The sequence below is a fragment of the Xenopus laevis genome, chromosome 5L (assembly GCF_017654675.1).
Source record: "Xenopus laevis strain J_2021 chromosome 5L, Xenopus_laevis_v10.1, whole genome shotgun sequence".
Classification (NCBI taxonomy): domain Eukaryota; kingdom Metazoa; phylum Chordata; class Amphibia; order Anura; family Pipidae; genus Xenopus; species Xenopus laevis.
The window spans coordinates 32,898,878-32,919,289 of NC_054379.1; the positions used below are offsets into that span (position 1 = coordinate 32,898,878).

General features: G+C 43.0%; 1 protein-coding gene across 3 annotated transcripts in view; it reads right to left on the minus strand.

Annotated features, from left to right (window-relative positions):
* Window positions 1-17,082, minus strand: part of papolg.L (poly(A) polymerase gamma L homeolog) — a 39,779-nt gene extending 22,697 nt beyond the window's left edge. The window contains exons 1-6 of one of the 3 annotated variants that reach the window (XM_018262078.2): window positions 16,825-17,082; window positions 12,652-12,807; window positions 4,840-4,906; window positions 2,158-2,239; window positions 1,949-2,058; window positions 564-617 (exon numbers count right to left, since the gene is read on the minus strand). In XM_018262078.2, coding sequence (XP_018117567.1) covers window positions 564-617; window positions 1,949-2,058; window positions 2,158-2,239; window positions 4,840-4,906; window positions 12,652-12,807; window positions 16,825-16,841 — 486 coding nt within the window. In that variant the 5' untranslated portion in view covers window positions 16,842-17,082. 3 annotated transcript variants of the gene reach the window in all.
* Between the last annotated feature and the right edge of the window lie 3,330 nt (window positions 17,083-20,412).

Here is a 20,412-nt window from a genome sequence, read left to right on the forward strand (position 1 = left end):
AACAATTGTGAACTATCTAGCCTTATAGCTACAACGCACGCACGCCAAAATTGCCCCTTGTGTATAAAAGGGAAGCGTGGCTGTCACTACACATGAGCGTTTTTTGACCGAAATGCACCGACTGTGCATTTCCTGGATAAAATCTGCCATGTAATGGGAATGCATCTGTCACTGCAAACACTGGGCAAAACATCCAGAATATGCACGGAGACAAGAAAAATCCCCCCTGCTGTCAATGAAGATTTGCCTTTTCTACAGTAAAGGAAAAATTCCTCCAGTATGAGGAATGCCTTATGAATGAACAGATTTGTGGCTGCTGAAGTCTGTGTTTCAGGTACTAGGGGCAGGAGGGGTAAATGTAGAAATAAAAGAGGGGGTGTGAGTAAAGAGGGTTAAAAACAGAGAAATTGATAAAAACTGAAGGAAAACAAAGCATAGCAACAATAAATTACAAGAAGAGGAGAAACAGAAGATGTGTTGGGAACACAATTATTTATTTACTGTCTGAAGATAATAAAGTAGTCTTGCACTCAATTTCTCTTTCTGTAAACATCACAACTTACCTCAGTATTCATGAACTCAAATTTGATTACTGGCACAAATGCATCCTCCACAGCCTAAAAAAAAAAAAAAAGAAAATATTTGCTCTACTCAAAGAAAATACAGTAGTTTTGTAGGTCTACAACAGTATTTATCAAACTGTAGGGATAAGTCTTTGAAGGATGGGCCTATGGTATAAACCAGCTGGAATTACATTTATGGAGACTGATCATCCCTTCTCATCCACCCTGGGACTTTAGCAGTTGAATTATGGCTGATACAACAGTGTTTCTAGATGTTTTTAACATTAATCTGGGTCCTCCTTTGCAGTTATTTCTCCTCGGTACGGGGGAACTCAAATTACCCAGGCCAACAAGTGGAAAACATGAGTTATATAAATGTGTGTGCATGATAAGAAGCCTCCCATTTAGATGCTAAATGACTTGGTGGAAGTCAAAAGCAATCCACACTTCACTCAGCTTTAAAAAAAAACAAAAAAAAAAAAAAAACTAATAAATAAAAAAGGTGTTTTGGTCAAATGCAGGTCCTTCAAATCAAATCATACAAAGTGAATACAGTTTTTAATTTGGAAAATCATATCATCCTTTTGAGAACTATAGCTTATCTAAAGAAGTAGCTTAGAAATGTTGTTCATTATGTTTTGGGCTTCTGTACCAGTCTAAGGCAACCGCAGCCCTTTAACAGTAAAGATCTCATCCTTTTGAATATGCCCCAGTAGCTCCCATTTTCTTTTCTGCCGATTCCCTGCACATGCTCTGTGCTGCTGTCAAATTACTGAGCTTAGGGAGCCGCTCACAATATACAGTACACTTAGAATATAAATGTCACAATATAAGGCGGATTAGTAATTAATACAGATAATTACTACATGGCAGCACAGAAATCAGTGCAACTAGCATCAGAATTTATATTACCGGCCAACCTCATTTTCTGTTTAATAATTTGCGACAACCCCTAAGCTTAGCTTCTCAACAGCTGCTCAGAGCCCACTGAGCATGTGAGTGTCACAGACACTTTCCAAGATGGTGACCCCATTTGACAAGTTTAAAATAATGGATCATTGCTGCTATTGAGAAGATGAAACTTTAGGCTGATGCAATAAGTTCAAAATATAAAATATGGCATTTTAGCCACAATCATTTTTAGGGTTTAGTTCTTTAATAAATATGACCTTATGCACAGTTCAGAGTGAGCTAGTCACAGGTGGAAAAGGGATGCTGAATATCAGTCAATGCCTTTTCTATCGGAGAGAAAAAAAAGCCACTGGTACATGTCTCCATTAAGGCAAAGAGTTATCGTAAGTAATTTACCTGAAGTGTATGAAAAATGCATTTGTAAATCTGGATACGGGAAAATCTACATGTTTTACATAAGGCAAAACACATACCCTTAGGTTTTTGATCCCATCCTGCTGCTTTAACTTCTCAGAGAAAGTCTGAAAGAAATCCGAGCGTTCGACATGACGGGGAGCAACACAAAGCGAATCAATATCAGCCCCTTTACAAAAAGAGAAAAAAAGTCAACCGATTATTCTCTACCGGAAAAAATAAATAAATAAATGTACGAATGCCGATCAGGGAGGTGAGATGGACGAACCTTTAGTGTGAACTCCAAGCCGATAGGAGCCAAAAGTGAAGATCTTTCCACCAGCAGCGGATATTATGGTTGGTGGAAGGCTCTATAATATAAAAATAAAAAAAGATGGGTAAATAAAGGTCGCCCTACACCACAAGACTCCACATGCACCCCCATAAAAGAGGGTCATACTTTTGGGCTTTAGATAATTTATACTTCAAATTAGTCTGGCTCTAAAAGATAAAATATGTAATTTGACATGTAATACTGCATCCAATATGTAATTTAACATGTAATACTGCATCCAATACTCTTCTTAAAGAAAAGGAAAACCATGGATGTTCCATATAACTCCCACATATACTGCAGGTGCCCTCCTAACCAACATGGCATAGCCAAGAATGGAGCACATGCAAAAATATATAGGCTACATAGCAATTTATATTGTGGGCTAGGGAGAAGGCACATATTAAAGGTCTATAATACGGAGCATGGCGAATTCAGTGGTTCACCTTTAAGTTAACTTTTAGTATGTTCAAGGACGGCCAATTCTAAGCAACGTTTCAATTGGCCTTAATTGTTTATTTTTTATAGTTTTTTTTTAAATTATTTGCCCCATCTAAAAGACAAATTCTCTGTAAGGCTACAAATGTATTGTTATTGCGACTTTTTATTCCTCAACCTTTTGTCCACGGCCTCTGCTATTCATGTCTCTTATTCAAATCAATGCATGGTTGCTAAGGTAATTTGGATCCTAGCAACCAGATGGCTGAAATTGCAAACTGGAGAGCCGCTGAATAAAAAGCTAAATAACAAAAAAACATGAATAAAAAAAATGAAGACCAATTGCAAATTGTCACTGAATATCCCTCTACATCATACTAATATTTTATGTTATTTTATGTTAGTGAATGTGTTTAAAGGACCAGTAACACTAAATTTTTTTATTTTTTTTTTCAAAATTTGTTAGTATAGAACGAAAAACACCAAGGCAAATAAAACTTTTAAAAAGCCTTTATTAAGAGATAACTTACCAAAACTCCACTTCCTGTCCTCTTCTAAAACGGGGACCATCCATGCAGCGGTGTTCAACTTCTCCTCCCTGGCTATTCTAGTGACAGTATTTGAAGGAGGCAGAGGTCCGCTCTGCAGCGCTTCCCCTATTCCCAGCAGTCGGACTTTGACTCCAGCCTTTCCTCCTCCGACGAGGAAGAAGAAGAGGAGGAGGGCAGCCTCTGCCTCTCCAGCAGCAAGTGTTGTCTGCAGGCGCACCGATCTGCTGAAGAAAATCCCCAGGACTACGGTGCACAAGCGCATGGATCATTTGCAAGTGAAGAACCACCAATGCGACGTGGAGGAGCTGCGCAAACTCAAGGCTTTCCGCGCGGCCAAGTACACTCTCCAAGTGCACAGCTCCTGCAAACCTTGGCTTTGCATTCCGCTCCGCCTTTGAGCCGGGAGTGCTACCGGCTCGTTTTATATTTTTACTAAATACACTGGCCACTGCTTCCCGCAATCGTATCGACGGTTAGCAAGTGGTTCGGAGCTACCGGAGTCTAAAATCGCCGCCTTCTCCTGTAGCAGCGGGGACTGCCAGCCCCAGGCACACTCAGATGGGCACATCGTTCATGGTTCGTCCATGCGCTTGTGCACTGGGGAGGAAAGGAAAGGCTGGAAATAGGGGAAGCGGTGCAGAGCAGACCTCTGCCTCCTTCACATACTGTCACTAGAATAGCCAGGGAGGAGAAGTTGAACACCGCTGCAAGGATGGTCGCCCTTTCGCCGTTTTAGAAGAGGACAGGAAGTGGAGTTTTGGTAAGTTCTCTCTTAATAAAGGCTTTGCAATTTAAAAGTTTTGCCTAGGTGTTTATTTTTCGTTCTATACCAACGGATTTAAAAAAAAAAAAAAAAAATTAATGTTACTGGTCCTTTAAGCCTGATGTTTTTAAACATGGCAGTAGTTGTGTTACCTCCTTTTACTTTTCTGCACTTTAGCTCATTGCCCCTATGTATGCAAATACTTTATATTGGTTTCTCCAATGGCATGGAAATGCTGATCTATTGCCTTGTGCTTCCTGAACATATTTGCACGGACAGCCACAGAATTAGCCTTTCAACAGAAAGAGAGCAGACTTTTGTGCAAAAATGTATACTTTTGTTTCCACAGCAAAATCCCCTGTGCGTGTGTTGAGGGGCTGATTTCATGCATATGAGCATTATGGATGCACCAAAGCCACAATTTTGGATTCGGCCGAACCCCCGAATCCCTCAGGGAAGATTCGGCCAAATAACGAACCAAATCCAAATCCTAATTTGCATATGCAAATTAGGGGTGGGAAGGGAGAAATTTCTTATTTCCTTGTTTTGTGACAAAAAGTCACGCAATTTCTCTCCCCACCCCTAATTTGCATATGCAAATTAGGATTCAGTTCAGATGAATCCGGCTTAAAAAGGCCGAATCCCGAACTGAATCCTGGATTCGGTGCATCCCTAGTGAGCACACATGAAATCAGGCAGCAGCAGATTGGACATTTACTGCTGGATTAGGAACCCAGTGGAGAAAACAAACCAGCATTGGCCTAAACAAACTCTAGGATAGCAGTCACTCCTCTAAAGGACTTTGTTATATACAAAAAAGTCTGTCCTTTTCGCTTTGTATAAACCCCTCACTCCCAAATAGCACAAAAATATTTTTTAACTTACCTTTTGTTCTCCAAGTTCGGCAATCCATTCTTTTACCAAATTGTTTAATTTGCCCAAAACAACCATTCTAGAAAAGATGCAAAGAAAAGCAAGAATGTCATAGCATGCATGATTTTTTATAGAACAAGTATTCTATCTTTAGAACACGAGTCACATAGGAGTCAATGCAAGACCAGTCTGAAAGGTTCAAGATCTTTAAGGCAAAGACATTTTAAGATGGGGCAAAATGAACCATTTGGTTTCTCTGCTGGGAAAGGCAAAACTGAAGTAATCTGAGATGTACCAGATGTTGATGCCATTCACCAATAGGATAAACCAATTCAACTGTGAAACAAATTTTTTTTATTTATTTATTTATTTATTTTTTTTAACATAAAAAAGTGGGTAAGCAGAGCGCTATATGACATTTACAGCCCTAAGTTTAAGGAACAGTAACACCAAAAAAAGGAGTGTTTTAAAGTAATGAAATGTAGTATTGCTCTGAATTGGTAAAACTGCTGTGTTTGCTTCAGAAAACAGGATTTTTGTTACTCACCGTTAAATCTGTTTCTCTGTAGTCGAAAGGGGGACACAGGGACCGATGGGTTAAGCTCCATCCTCCAGGAGGCAGGACACTTGAAGTAATTAAAGGGGCGTGGCCAACGGGCTTTACCCCTCACACTGTACATTCCTATTCAGTTTGTTCCAAAGCTGCTAACGTAAGTATTAAAACTATCAACAGACAGAAAGTAAACCAAGGAACTATTCAAACGTGACCAAGCGGTCACCAGCTCGCCGAGGCGGGAAGCCCTGTGTCCCCCTTTCGACTACAGAGAAACAGATTTAACGGTGAGTAACAAAAATCCTGTTTTCTCTGTCGTCTTAGGGGGACACAGGGACCGATGGGGACTTAACAAAGCAGTCCCAACAACAGCAGGGTGGGAGCGAGCTGTATATACATATATGAATTTATTTGATTACGGATTGCAACACCATCCGTCCAAGAGAAGCTTCGGCGGAAGAATATGTGTCGACTTTGTAAAATTTGGCAAATGTATGAGTAGAGGACCAGGTAGCCGCCTTACAGATTTGCTCTAAGGAAGCTGAGTTACGCCATGCCCAGGAAGCACCCACCGCTCTGGTAGAGTGAGCCCTGAGTCCCTCTGGAGGAGGTTTTCCTTTTGCAGAATAAGCTTGCTTAATCGATTCTCTGATCCATCTAGACAAGACCGACTTAGAAGCTGGCTGACCCCTGCGGGGACCAGATGGAAGAACGAACAGAGCAGGGGATTTCCGAAAGGATTTGGAACGATCAATATCCCATCGCAATGCTCTGACAACATCTAACTTGTGTAGTCGGCGTTCCTTATCATTCTTCGGATCTGGACAGAGAGAAGGAACTACGATTTCTTGGTTCACATGAAATGCAGAAACAACCTTGGGCAAGAACGTCGGTACCGTTCTGAGAACAGCTTTATCTTTATGGAATATCAAGTATGGAGGTTCACATGAAAGGGCGCTGAGTTCCGATACTCTTCTAGTAGATGAAATTGCCACCAGAAAAACCACCTTATAAGTAATCCATGTATCAGAGACTGAACTTAATGGTTCAAACGGTGGATCGAGCAATGCTTCCAGCACTAGATTGAGGTCCCAGCCTGCCACGGGTGGGCGGAATGGTGGCATGATGTGTGCCACTCCTTGCAGAAACGTGCGTATAATATCTTCATTCGCTAGGCGAGATTGAAAGAGGATTGACAGAGCCGATACTTGAACCTTTAAGGAGCTAAGCTTGAGGCCCATTTTTAAACCTTGTTGCAGAAAGGAAAGTATTCGTGGTAACTGTAGTTCAAGGAAAGGAAAGTCTGACTCCTTACACCAATTGTAGTACGAGTGCCAAACTCTGTGGTAAGACCTGGACGAAGATGCCTTTCTAGCCTTCAACATGGTAGGTATGACCTCTTCATCTAATCCTTGGCTCTTCCAGATGGAAATCTCAACAGCCATCCCGTCAAAGAGAACAGTCCGGGGTTGTGGTGTGTTATGGGCCCCTGCTGCAGAAGATCTGGTCTGGACTCCAGCCGAACTGGCTGAGCGATTGACATTTCCCGTAGATCGGTGAACCACGTTCTCCGAGGCCAGTATGGTGCTACCACAATTACCGTCAATTGAGATTGTTTGATCTTTTTGAGCACTCTCGGTAGCATAGGAAGTGGAGGGAATACATAAGCTAGATTGAAATTCCAGTGCTGGGTCATGGCATCCACCCCCAGTGCCAACGGATCCCTGTAGCGGGCGAAAAACCTTGTTACTTTTCGGTTGCTTCTGGAAGCCATTAGGTCTATGCTGGGAATGCCCCATTGATTCGTGAGTTGATCGAACACTTCTGGGTGTAGTTCCCATTCCCCTGGATCCAGATGATTTCGACTGAGGAAGTCTGCCTTTGTATTGGATATTCCCGGAATGTGAATTGCAGATAGCTGTACTGAATTGATCTCTGCCCAGTGTAGAATTTGTCTTGCTTCCGTCAGTGCTGCCCGACTTCTCGTGCCTCCCTGACGGTTTATGTACGCTACCGTTGTAGCGTTGTCGCTTTGAATGCGTATTGGTTTTTCTGCAAGCTGTCTCGTCCATTGAGCTAGGGCTAGCTTTACTGCTCTTAGTTCTAGGATATTTATCGGTAGTCTGGATTCCTCGGGAGACCATAGACCTTGTGCTGACTGATTGTAGCAAGTCGCACCCCATCCCTGAAGACTGGCATCCGTTGATATCACAACCCAGTTCGGGGTTGCCCAGGATTGACCTACTGCTAGGTTCTTCGGACTCAGCCACCACCGCAATGCTTTCTTTGTCGGTTGTGATAATGAAAGGAGTTGAGATAGCGGACCCCCTTTCCATGAAGTAAGAATGCTTGCTTGAAGCGGTCGAAGGTGTATTTGTGCGAAAGGTACCGCCCCGATGGCCGACACCATCGTCCCTAAAACTTGCATTGCCCTGTGCACCGTTATCCATTGGCTGGATAAGAGTGACCGCACCTGATCCCTGATCCTGATCTGTTTTTCTGCGGGTAGACTTACAGTCTGCGAAATCGTGTTGAATTCCAGACCCAGAAACAACATGTTGTGGCTGGGGTGGGGATTGGACTTCGACCAGTTGATGGTCCATCCGAAGTCCTGTAACAACTGTACCGCCTTCTGTAAATCCTCCTTGGCCCTCATCTCTGATCTGGCCTTCAGGAGGAGGTCGTCCAAGTAGGGGGTCACTGAAATCCCTTGTAGCCTCAACGTGGCCGCTGTTACAGCCATTAACTTCGTGAACACTCTGGGGGCGGACGATAGTCCGAACGGAAGCGCCACGAACTGATAGTGCTTGTTTTTGAATGCGAATCGGAGATAACATTGATGAGGAGGCAAAATCGGTACATGTAGGTAGGCATCTTTGATGTCTAAGGACATCAGTTGACCCTGTTCCATCCCCCGAATTACCGACCTCAACGTTTCCATCTTGAAGCGTATCGACCGAATAAATTTGTTGAGACCCTTGAGATCTAGTACTGGCCGTAGTCCCCCATCCTTCTTTGGTACTGTAAACAGGTTGGAGTAAAACCCTGAGAATCTCTCCGTGTAGGGTACTGGAACTACAACTCCGGATCTTTCCATCTTGTCTATACACTGTAGAAAGGCTTTTGCCTTCTGAGGGTTGTGGGGTACTCTGGACATGAGGAACCTCCTGGGTGGAACAGTTGTGAAGTCTAGATGATATCCTTCCGTCACAATTTCTTTGACCCAAGCATCCGTAGAATGCCGGGTCCATTCCTCCCGGAATCGAAGTAACTTGCCCCCTATCCAGTCCAACGATTCCGGAGGGAATGCCCCGTCAGACTGACGTGGGCTTATCTCCTGAGGGCTTGTTGTGAGGTCTATTGGTCTTCCAGGTTGGCCGACCTTTATCGTTGGATTTAGGTCGAAAGTGAGATCTTTGAGGGGAACTGTTACGTCTTGTATATCTGCCGCTGTGGCCACGAAAAAATTTCCCCTTTCTATGTGAAGCGGCCGCTCTGCTTTTGGCTTGTGGTAGGAAAGTGCTCTTGCCCCCTGTTGCTTGCGAGATGATCTTTTCCAGCTCTTCTCTAAAAAGACGTTGACCTTTAAAGGGCAGTGAAGTTAATGACTTTTTGGAACTAAGGTCCGCAGACCAATTTTTGAGCCACAGTGTTCTGCGTGCTGCAATGGATAAAGCTGAAGTGCGCGCCGTGATTTGAGATGTATCCAAAGTGGTATCACAGAGATAACTAGAGGCCTCAGCTATGGCTTGAGCAGAGGTTAACAATTCTTGTCTGGACGTTCCATTCTGAATGTCCTTAATTAGGCCCTCAGACCATGCTTGAATAGCTCTGGACACCCATGCTGATGCCAAACAGGGACGCAACGTCGACCCTGCAGAGGTGTAAATTGCCCTTAGAAAACCTTCGAGCCTTCTGTCCGAAGGGTCTTTGAATGCTGCCGAGTCAGTGACTGGAAGAGTGGTGGATTTTGAAAGTCTAGACACTGGAGCATCAACTGCCGGTGGGTTAGACCATTTTTCCACCAATTCCTTTGGGAATGGATATGACTTTGAGAATTTTTTGGTAGCTTGAAATTTATGTTCGGGGGAATTCCACTCCTCCTGAATCAAACTCTGTAATTGCTCATTATCTGGAAAGCATACTGTTGATTTATGCTGTCTTTTAAATAGCGTAGGTGCGTTATCAGTCTGTTTGGGCTTTTGAGAATATTCAGTACCTCAAGCACGCCCTTGATAATATTGTCTACATCGTGTAAATTTTCACGGTCTCTGCCCTCATCCTGATAGTCTTCCTCACCCATAGAAGAAGCCCCAGAAGAATCAATTTCACCTTCAGAATGAAATAATTGTCGCTCAGGAGATGACTCATCAGATCTAGTAGAATTGGCATCATCATCTTTTGTGTCATCTGACCGTTTGCGTTTAGTACTGGATTTGTGACTAAGTCTGACTAGAGCCTTTCCTAGGTTGTCTGCAATGGCAGGTAACCCCTGTAGAGATGCTAGGGATTGGGACAATTGAACAGCCCATAGAGGGGGCGGAGGTTCAACTGGAACTCTAGGATTTGGTTCCTCTGTGTCACTTCTAGGAGAATTTTCCACTTGTGCCGGTGGAATACTCCCTGAGGCGCTGGCTGCACCCTGCCCCTGCGTGCAAGACCTGCACAGCGACTCCCCCTGGCCCCCTGAAAACTTATTCTGACAATTTGTACAAGCAAGGTATCTCACCTGTGCTGAAGTAGGGACCTTCCCCCCCGACCTCGTGAATATTCCCACTGGCCTACCTTCTGCCATGTTATATATGAAGGTATAGTGTGTGGGGTATCGCCAGTAGATCACAGAAAGTGTTTCTCTTGGAGAGCCTGTCAGTAGCGTGCTTATCGTTGCGCTGTATGCTATAAAATGGCCGCCTGGAACGCATGTATGCGTTCCAATACGTGCGCGCATGCGCACCAGCGCGTTAATTCGCGCCGAAAAAAGATGGCCGCCGGAGAATCAGAAGGTGGAACGCATATGCGTTCCACTCTCAGGCGCTCCCGGCTCAGCGCAAGTAAGTGCACAACCAGCGCTTCCATCCTCTGACACAGAAGACGGACCATGCGCCCAACACACACAGGCTATAGAGCGGATACTGTGGCCAGCACCCCAGAAGGGCAGCGTCGGTGGAGGTCAGGGGGGGGGGGCAATGGGGGGGAAACCAAGGTTAGGCAACGTTCCTGTTAACAGGTAAAATGCCACTTACCTTTCCCCCCACACCGGCTAGACCCTCTGTACTGGTTTCTGCAGTACAGGCAACGTCTAGGTGGTCTGTATAGCTTTATGCTAGAGAATGACCCCGGTGTGTATCACCACGTAGGGGGCTGCCATACAAAAAACAGGTAACCCTGCTTTTTCGGCCTCACCCCGGGTATCAGACAGAGCTGAACGTAGCGTCAAACGCAGATCCAGCCTCCCGGTAGCAGGACACTTAAAAAACTGAATAGGAATGTACAGTGTGAGGGGTAAAGCCCGTTGGCCACGCCCCTTTAATTACTTCAAGTGTCCTGCCTCCTGGAGGATGGAGCTTAACCCATCGGTCCCTGTGTCCCCCTAAGACGACAGAGAAACTACTATAGTTCATATAAACAAGGTGCTGTGTAGCAATGGTGGAAACTGAAAAAGGCTATATGGGACAGGTTAAAATCGTGGATAACAGATAACACCATTATGTTCTACAGAGCTTATCTGTCGTGTAGCCAAAGTCTTAACTTCTTTGAATGGCTGCCCCATTGCTACACAGCAGATTATTTTATAAAAACAATAGTAGTGTTTCTGAAGCAAACATCAGTTTTACCCGTGCAGGGCAACACTGAATTATATTTATTACTTTTAAAACAATTTCATTTTTGATGTTACTGTTTCTTTAAAGCAAATAGCATGCTGTACCAATATGCAGTTTAGGGAAACCTTAAGAATAGCAGCACTAGAAGCAATTGGCGTAACTAGATATTACTGGGCCCCACAGCAAATTATTTTTCAGGCCCCCAAAATGTTTTGGGGTTGACTTGTTTCTCCAATATTTATTGAAATTTTATATGAATTAGGGCCCATGGGGCCCCTATACCTCCTGGGCCCCCCTGCAGCCGCAGGGTCTGCTTCCTCTATAGTTACGCCCCTGCAATTAGAAGCTACAGTAGAAACAGGCCCCAAGAAGCATCTTGTAAACATGTGATGCAAACTGCTCTAGTTCTGGATCCTAGTGCTCCCAGTAATGACTGATACAGAAATTATCACAACATGGCAACTATGGCTTAAATAATGGTGCACACATCACAAAGTGTCTTACACAATCAGTGGGGATGTGTGTTGGCTGCCCTACCTTCAATCACATTATCATCATGTACTTTTGGTCTCTATCTAATCTTGCTTAAATAAAAGGGATACTGTCATGGAAAAAAATGTTTTGTTCAAAACACATCAGTTAATAGTGCTGCTCCAGCAGAATTCTGCACTGAAATCGGTTTCTCAAAAGAGCAAACAGATTGTTTTATATTTAAGTTTGAAATCTGATGTGGGGCTACACATATTTTCAGTTTCCCAGTTGCCCCTAGTCGTGACTTTTGCCGACTAACTTCAGTCACTATTTCCTGCAAGTTGGAGTGATATCACCCCCCCCCCAACAGCCTAAAAACAAAACAATGGGAAGGTAACCAGATACCAGCTCCCTAACACAAGACAACAGCTCCCTGGTAGTTCTAAGAACAGCACTCAATAGTAAAATCCAGGTCCCACTGCAACACATTCAGTTACATTGAGTAGGAGAAACAGCCTGCCAGAAAGCAGTTCCATCCTAAAGTGCTGGCTCTTTCTGAAAGCACATGACCAGGCAAAATGACCCGAGATGGAGCCTACACACCAATATTACAACTAAAAAATACACTTGCTAGTTCAGGAATGAAATGTTATATTGTAGAGTGAATTATTTGCAGTGTAAACAGTGTAATTTAGAAATAAAAACCCCTTTAAACATGTGCCTTTAAAGAGAACAAAATAATTTTTCCACTTAGATTGTAAACTCTACAGCACAGAGACCTCTATCCTTCTGTGTCTTAGCCCACAGCTGTACAGGTTTACAGATGGAAAGATGAAGTTTAGCATCATCTGGAGCACCAGAGGTTACCTAGCTCTGCATTAAAAACCTAAATAGGCATAGATGACACAGCTAAATAAGTAAAGTACAACTGAAGCTGTACAGTACATCATACCAGACACAGTGAACTAAATTACTGACCGGTGACTAAGCTCTGCATCATCTTCAAATACCCCAAAAGGTCTCATTGCTTCAGTTAATTTCTGGGTGTAGATATGATCAATGTCTTTGGGACCAGCTAAACTTATTGAAGAGGTAATGCCATAATGCTTTGGTGGCTGGCCATCCAGCAGAGAGCTTCTGTCAAAACAAAGAAATATTAGATAAACAGTAACAAATAGTATTTTCAACACTACATACATTTTTTAAGTTTTTTTGGGTACTTTACACACCAGGATAGCAAGGTCTGTGAGGCATAATGCACATGGGTGTTTATGCGTGTAGTGGAACACCTAAATCCACTACTCTGTAACATACATAGACAGTTTATTTTAGCATTATGATCAGTTCTTATGAGTTAAGACCAATGCGCTACACTACTTCCAGCAAAAGGCATGATTTTCTGCTCAAATTCTCGTTTGACCAGTCTAAAAATAAAACATTCTATAGAATATAAAGGGGGGTCAATATAAATTTAGCCTCAAATGAAGGATTAACAAGTGCAGGAACTAGTTCCCTGGATAAAATAAATGAAGGATAATAAATTAGTGGAGAGAGAGGAATTAAAAAGGTGGAGTTACAGGGGATTATCATCTAAAAAGGTTTTGCATAATAAGGTCATTCCATGCAACGTTCTATTAAGTGTTACATTTCTGTAAAGGTTTATTGAAAAGATGCTAAAAATAACATTATGTTTCATTATGAAAAAAGCCCAGCATCTATGTTTTGACTAGAAAACATTTCTCACATAAATAGCTCTGATGATCAAGTGTGCTGCCAAGAGTCAAGGGCAGTCACTGAACATACTAGGCTCATGCTCATACTGACTGACCAGATGCTTGCCAAGCACAAATAGAGGGCTAGACAAATAGTGCTGAGTAAGTTCCACCAGCCCACCCAGCTAGCTCTAAATCTCCAGGCTTACTACTATACCGCACAGCTTTTGGGCATTTACCTTAAATTGATACTAAAAAAAACTACTCTTCAAAATATTAATGTATGTTAAAAATCACTTAATTGATAAGTTTTCACCGATAGGTTAGGTTTGCTTTTGTATTTACTTGTTATTAAAAAGTTCCTAAAAATGACTGTTTTGCCAACCTGCCTGTCGCTTCTCAGAGTTTCTAATCTTAAACGGACTAGTACTGCTCAAATATGACAGCCCCCTCATACAGGAAAACGAGGAGTGGAATGTGGAAGCATACTTTTATGGCAAAATTACAAATAACACACAAAGACAACGTTATGATAGATGTAAAAAAAGAAAAAAGAAAAAGTTTATTTCTGGTGTCGGTATCCCTTTAAGGATTCAGTACAGACTTACATCTACCATGGCAAAAATCTGTCCAATCCAAAGGGAATCAGGTTATCAATTCACACAGTACAATTAAAACAGACTGGCTTGTGTAGTACTTGTATGTCCTGTTTAGAATGAAATAATTAGGGAAATGTGTGCATTCAACTGTATTACTGTGGCTACACAATGCCAACAAAAGACTCAAGTCCTTCCAGATCCAGTGGGAAGCTTATTGGCCCAAGTATGGGGAATAGATAGATAGCTAGCTAGATACCCCCACTGAACTAAGTCAATAACTGGGCAGCATATCGTTAAGTTCAAAGACCACAGCAAAGTCATATATATTTATTAAAGGGGGGGGGGACTCTGGCTTCCGAACCAAAATTTGTTAAAGAGCCCCACACAATGTTCACCTTCAAACACTTGGGGGGGGGGGGAGTCTATTTCAGGTGAAATATCTACAACCAACTGAACAGTTACTTTCTATTTTTATGTGTGACCATTTTCTAATATTGAAGCATAAAGTCTAATTTTTCACCTTTCTAAAGCAGCTCTGGAAGGGGGGTCACTGACCCTGTAAATGGTTCTAAAGGGATACATTTAGTTGATACACTTCTTATTTTTGTCCCTGTTGAGCAGAATCAGAGTATCATTAAAGACAGAATTGATACAATAGTTGCTAATACTCCAGAGAAGGGCCTAAGAAATGTATCTATATGTAAATATATCTAACTAAATGTTGCAAAATTGTAAGTTCAGAATCTGCACCTGACAGACAGACAAGAACATTAAACTTAGATTTTGGATATAAAAAAATGCAAAGCAAATGAAAGAAGCTTTTATTTCTGGAGAACAATCTGAAAACAACTTAACTGAAAAATAAATAAATAAAAAAAGTGTTTGGCAACCCCTTTAGTTCAAAGACAGCAATTGTATAAAAGTTGTCAGTAGGGAGAGTAAACCATTGATATCGTTATAAATGCAATACATGCAGAGATATTTGCCTACAGAATCTTTAACCTGTCTGAACTAGTAAACGAATGCTCGACATGGCACGAAAAATGTCGGGACGATCCATACACAAAATTTACAAAGTGATGATTCGTACGACTGTATCTTTGCCTCTATGGCCAGCTTAAGTTGAGCTTGGGTGGTATTCCCCTTTAACAACAAGTACACTGCAAGACTGTTAGGCATATTATGAAGAATTCATACAAATTTAAAGGAGAATTCAACCCTTAAAGGACCAGTAACATCAAAAAAATTAAACTAAAATCGCAAAGCCTTTATTAAGAAATAACTTACCGAAACTCCGCTTGAGCTCCTCTTCAGAAAGTGGTAGGGCGATCCATCGTGCGGTGCTCGATTTCTTCTCACTGCCATCCTTATTTGATATAGCCAGGGAGGAGAAATTGAGCGCCACGCGATGGATCGCCCTACCACTTTCTGAAGAGGAGCGCAAGCGGAGTTTCGGTAAGTTATTTCTTAATAAAGGCTTTGCGAATTTAATGTTTAATTTGTCTTGGTGCTTATTTTCCCAATGTATACTAACAAATGTTTTTTGTTTTTTTTTTTTAAATAAATTTGATGTTACTGGTCCTTTAACAAAAAAACAAACAAAAACCCTACCCCATGTAGACCCCCCACCCTCCTCCCCCTAGCCTAGCTGCCCCTGGGGAAATGCCCCTAATTTTTACTTACCCCCTCGGTGCAGATTCAGGGATCGCAATTCATGGCAGCCATCTTCCGTGTCTTCTTCCGGTGCTTCGGCAAATTCCGTCTATTTTGGAAATTGCTCCAACTGCGCATGCACCGATTCGCGGGTCTCAGTTTGAGATTACCGAAGACCCGGAAGATGGCTGCCGTGAACCGTGATCCCTGAATCTGCACAGATGGGCAAGTAAAAAGTTAGGGGCATTTCCCTGGTGGGGGGTCTAAGAAGGGTAGGATTTTTTTTTTTAGTTAAGGGTTGAATTCTCCTTTAAAGGCAAAGCACGTCTTACACTGACTTTTTGGCAAGAGCTCAATTGTATTCTAAAGCTGTTTGAAGTTTTAGTTTTATGTCTTCTTTTTTTGTTCATCTGGCATTAAAGGGCTATTAAGTATGTAGAACTGGTTGCCCATAACCAGGAAGTGGTTTGCCTGGCAGACAGGATAAACAGAGCACGAGCAATGGGAACACAGGGCATACAACTCCCACATTTTCGGGTGACTTTCCTCACTTTCAGAGGATGTTGGGGCAAAAATCTGCTGTCCACCAAAGTGTCTAGAGGTTGAGCTGTAATTGTATATGTATTAGGGCTTTAGGGGACCCCTATACCTCCTGGGCCCCCCTTTGTAGTTATGCCCCTGGTGACGGGAAAAATCGGTCCCATTTTGCTTCATGGAAACATTTGCGAAACAGTGAAAATTTTAAAAAGGCAGATTTCCACAATTTTTTTTTTTTACTTATTTTTTTTCACTGCACATATTTGGCTACTTCTGCACTGCCTCTTGGCTGGTTTTGAAAATCAGACCTGACAACCCTGGCCTGTAGTTGAAACAGAGCACAGAGACAGGGGTGTCGGGCCTTACAGGTTGTTGCTGAACTACAGTTCCCTCACAGTCACAACATTTGCCTCAGGGGGGCCTCCCAGTACTACATGGAAGTTGGGGACCAAGGTGTAAGAGGAAGAAAGGAAAAGAAGTCAGGGATAAAACAGCTTCCGGCATGTGGGCAGGGTGCTGGGAGTTGCACAACAGTTCCAAGCGCCGGTGTATGAGGGTCCCTGGGAGTTGTAGTAGAACAAAGCGAAGAAGCAGCAGCAGATCAGGGATTTACAGCCCCTTAAATAATTAGCGGCCGTCCAGGCACTCACCCTACAGTCTCTCTCATGGTTAAAGTTCAGCTTATTCCACGGACGCAGTCAGGAAACAGCAGCCGTAGTGTGCGGCATACAGTAGCAGATCACCAAGTTAATTAACAACAAGCCAAACTGCGACACGACCAGTCAATACACCGCAGGCCTGACTGCGGCTCCTTATTTATAACACGACAAAGCGTCCAACATGGCGGCCTCGCCGCCGCTACCCCGGCTTCTTCCCGTCGCCTCCCGTCACCCCCCGCGCTATTTGGAGGCGGGGCCAGAGCGGGGAGCAGCCTGGCTACGCATGAAAGCGGGGGGAACGCTAGCGCCACCCAGTGGAGCCCTTGTAGAATGCAACAGACTTTCAAAAACAGAGCCGACAGATCTATTGCACGTGTGTATTTACTAGAGAACAGGCCTGGGCCCGTCCCATATACTTTCATTATAGTTCATAATACAGGTAGGGTTTTAAAGGGAGACGTTTAGGGTTGCTGACAGACTGTATGGCATATTGTTAATTGTGTAATTGTGTTTAGGTTTATCCAAAGCTTAGCTATATTAAAGGGGGACTCGGCTTCCAAGCCAAAATTTGATAAAGAGGCCGCCCACATAACCCCTAATACCGTTCATACCTCCCAACTGTCCCTTTTTCGGAGGGACAGTCCCTCTTTTGACAGCTCAACCTGCAGTCCCTCATTTGTACTGGAAAGTCCCTCTTTTCTCTGCACTGAACAGCCAGAAAAAGAAACAAAGTTTCTCACTTAATTGGCTGTTAGCAGAGAGCCCAGAACAGCTAACAGGTGCAAATAAGATACTTTGTAACAATTTTGAGACGCAAAAACACAGTTTAGATAAGGAGAAATATTTTCAAACTCTCATAACCTGCCAAATTTTGTAAAACGAACATGGTAATTAGGGGGTGTGGCCACAGAAAGAGGTGTGGTCAAAAGAATTGCTGTGCTACGTGCGGAAAAAATTTTTTGTCCCTCCTTTTACTTCCAAAATGTTGGGAGGTATGCTAATACCTGTCACAGATACCTGTTTCTTTAAAAAGTATGAATAAATGCCATTTTCTATGCAGAAATCCAGCTGTTTAACAGTTCTTCTTTTTCTGCATCATTAGAAATCCTGACAGGCAGGGTTGCCGGACTGAGAATTAAACTAAGCCCTGGCATTTTAGATACACAGGGGCCCAATCAGCCCATATAGAGGCACAAACAGCCCACTAAATAGTGACTTTCTATGGCACCTTATAGCAGCCCCTCTGGCATTTGCCAGAACCCACAGATTGCCAGTCCGGGCCAGGTTGCCAGGTGTAATTTTCAAAACCAGCCAAAGTCTGGCACTTTAAAAGTAGCCCAAAAATAGCACTATATGTGCAGTGGACAAAAAAGTCTAAAAAAAGTAAATGAATGTGAAAATACATGTTTTTCACATAGTCACTGATTTGCAAATTATTCCATGAAGCAAAATGGGACAGATTTGCCCTTCATCAGGGGGGGGGGGAGCAGGTGGTATAGGGGCCCCATATAAGACTAATACATATACAATTTCAATAAATAGTGGTAAAACAGGTCAACCTCTAAACATTTTGGTGGCCAGCAGACTTTTGCCCTAAAATAGTCTGAAATTGAGGAAAGTCATCGGAAATGTGAGAATGTTTAAAGGAGAACTTTACCCCCCCAAACGATGTAGGTCTCTATAAAAATATATTGCATAAAACAGCTCATGTGTAAACCCTGCTTCATGTAAATAAACCATTTTCATAATAATACACTTTTTTAGTGGTATGTGCCATTGTGTAATCATAAATAGAAAATGACCATTTTGAAAAATAAGGGCAACCCCCTGGGATCCTACGATTCACGGTGCACACAAACATACCATACATGTTAGGTCACATGAGCCAATTAACAGACAGAGTTCTGTCTTTGCTACCACACATTTACCTGTTACAGTTGTAGTATTTCTGGTCAGGTGATCTCTGAGGCAGCACACAGACCATCACGAAATGGTGGTTCAAGGCAAGAGATGTAAAAGGGCAATATTTACTTAACTATATATTCAAGTTTGGTAAGATTCTTTAATATGTCACTTAATATGATATCAATTATCTGTTGCTTAAATATTCATTTTGGGGGTAAAGTTTTCCTTTAAGAGTGACGGGAGACTGGGATAACTCCCAACTTCCACACAAGTCAGTCCCATTGCATGCTGGGTATTGTAGTCTTACATTAAACTTGGTAGTCGGCAAATTGTTAAACAAAAACTACATTACCCAACATGCATTGAGAGATGCAGGCTTTGCACATTAGGGCAAGAAAAACTTTGGCTGGTTTCCAAAGTAGAAACCAGTCAAAGGCCGAAAAAGTAGCCCAAATCCATACCTTGGCTAGTTTGTACTATCAAAACCCGCCTGGGCTTTAAATTAGTAGCCCAATTTACCTGGAAAACCGTCAACCTGACAATCCTGCTGGCAGGGAAGGGGGAATAAACACTGATGTTACAACTTCTCCACAGCTTACAGACAGCAGGCAGGAACTACATAACCCAAAATGCATTGCAATGTGATGTTCCTTTCCTTATTGAAATCACATGTGCAGGGAATTGTGGGGTTTGGAGGATGCAGGCTAAGGACAGCTGTCTGTTGATACAAAGTAACAGTAGTCAGCCAGCTCAGTAAAGTAGTCAGACAGATCGGCAGAAGAGCAGGGGCTAGGCTTAGGGAACTGTCAGCAACCATTAAAAATAATGAAAAGCCTGCATATTTTTTAACTGATGTATATTGCAAAGTTGCTTGAAATTATGTTTCCCCTTTAAGGAAAAATTACAAACAGTGGTTGCCATAACAGCATAACAGGTCTAGACTGAGAATCAAAATAGGCCCTGACAGTGTCAGGATCTGCTGGGATTTGAACCAGGGACCTTTGGGCTTCTGGCTTGATGCCTTGACCACTGGGCCAGGAAAGCAGCCTGCAGGTTTGCTCACTAAATATTACCTGGCCTTTGCAGGCCCAGCAGCAGCCTGATGTTTGCAGTCAGTCAATCAGGGCTGAATCTGCCCTATTTAAGGCCAGCTCTCCGAACACTCCTTGCCTGAGCATTGGTTCGCATCCTAGCAGTGCGGCACTGTCCCTAGCTACGGGTTCCTGTTCTAGCCTCCTTCCTATTCTGCCTTGCCTTGTCTGAACTCTTCCCTGTCTTGTCCTGCCTAGCTCTGAACCTTGTCCTGTCTTGATCTGCCTTACCTTCCCCTTCCAGTTCTGCTCCGGTCCTGCTTTATACCTTAATCTTTCCTTGCTGTGACCTTGCCCTGCTCAGCTTTCCTTGCTATGCGGAATCTTGCTCTGCTCTTGCTCCAAACTTGATTTTGCCTTGACCTTGACTTGACCGTGTCTTTCTGGTTCCTGCTTCCTGTTCTGTTCTGACCTGTACCCTGTCTATATATTCCCTCTTCTCGCTCTGCATATTGCCCTGCCTTTTCCAGTGCTCTCCTGCTATCTGCTCCAGTCTGTGGCTATCCAGTCCTTTCCTGCTATCTGCTCCAGTCTCCTCAGCTGTCCAATCCTCCTGTTCCCATCTCAAGTCTGCTCCCGAGCT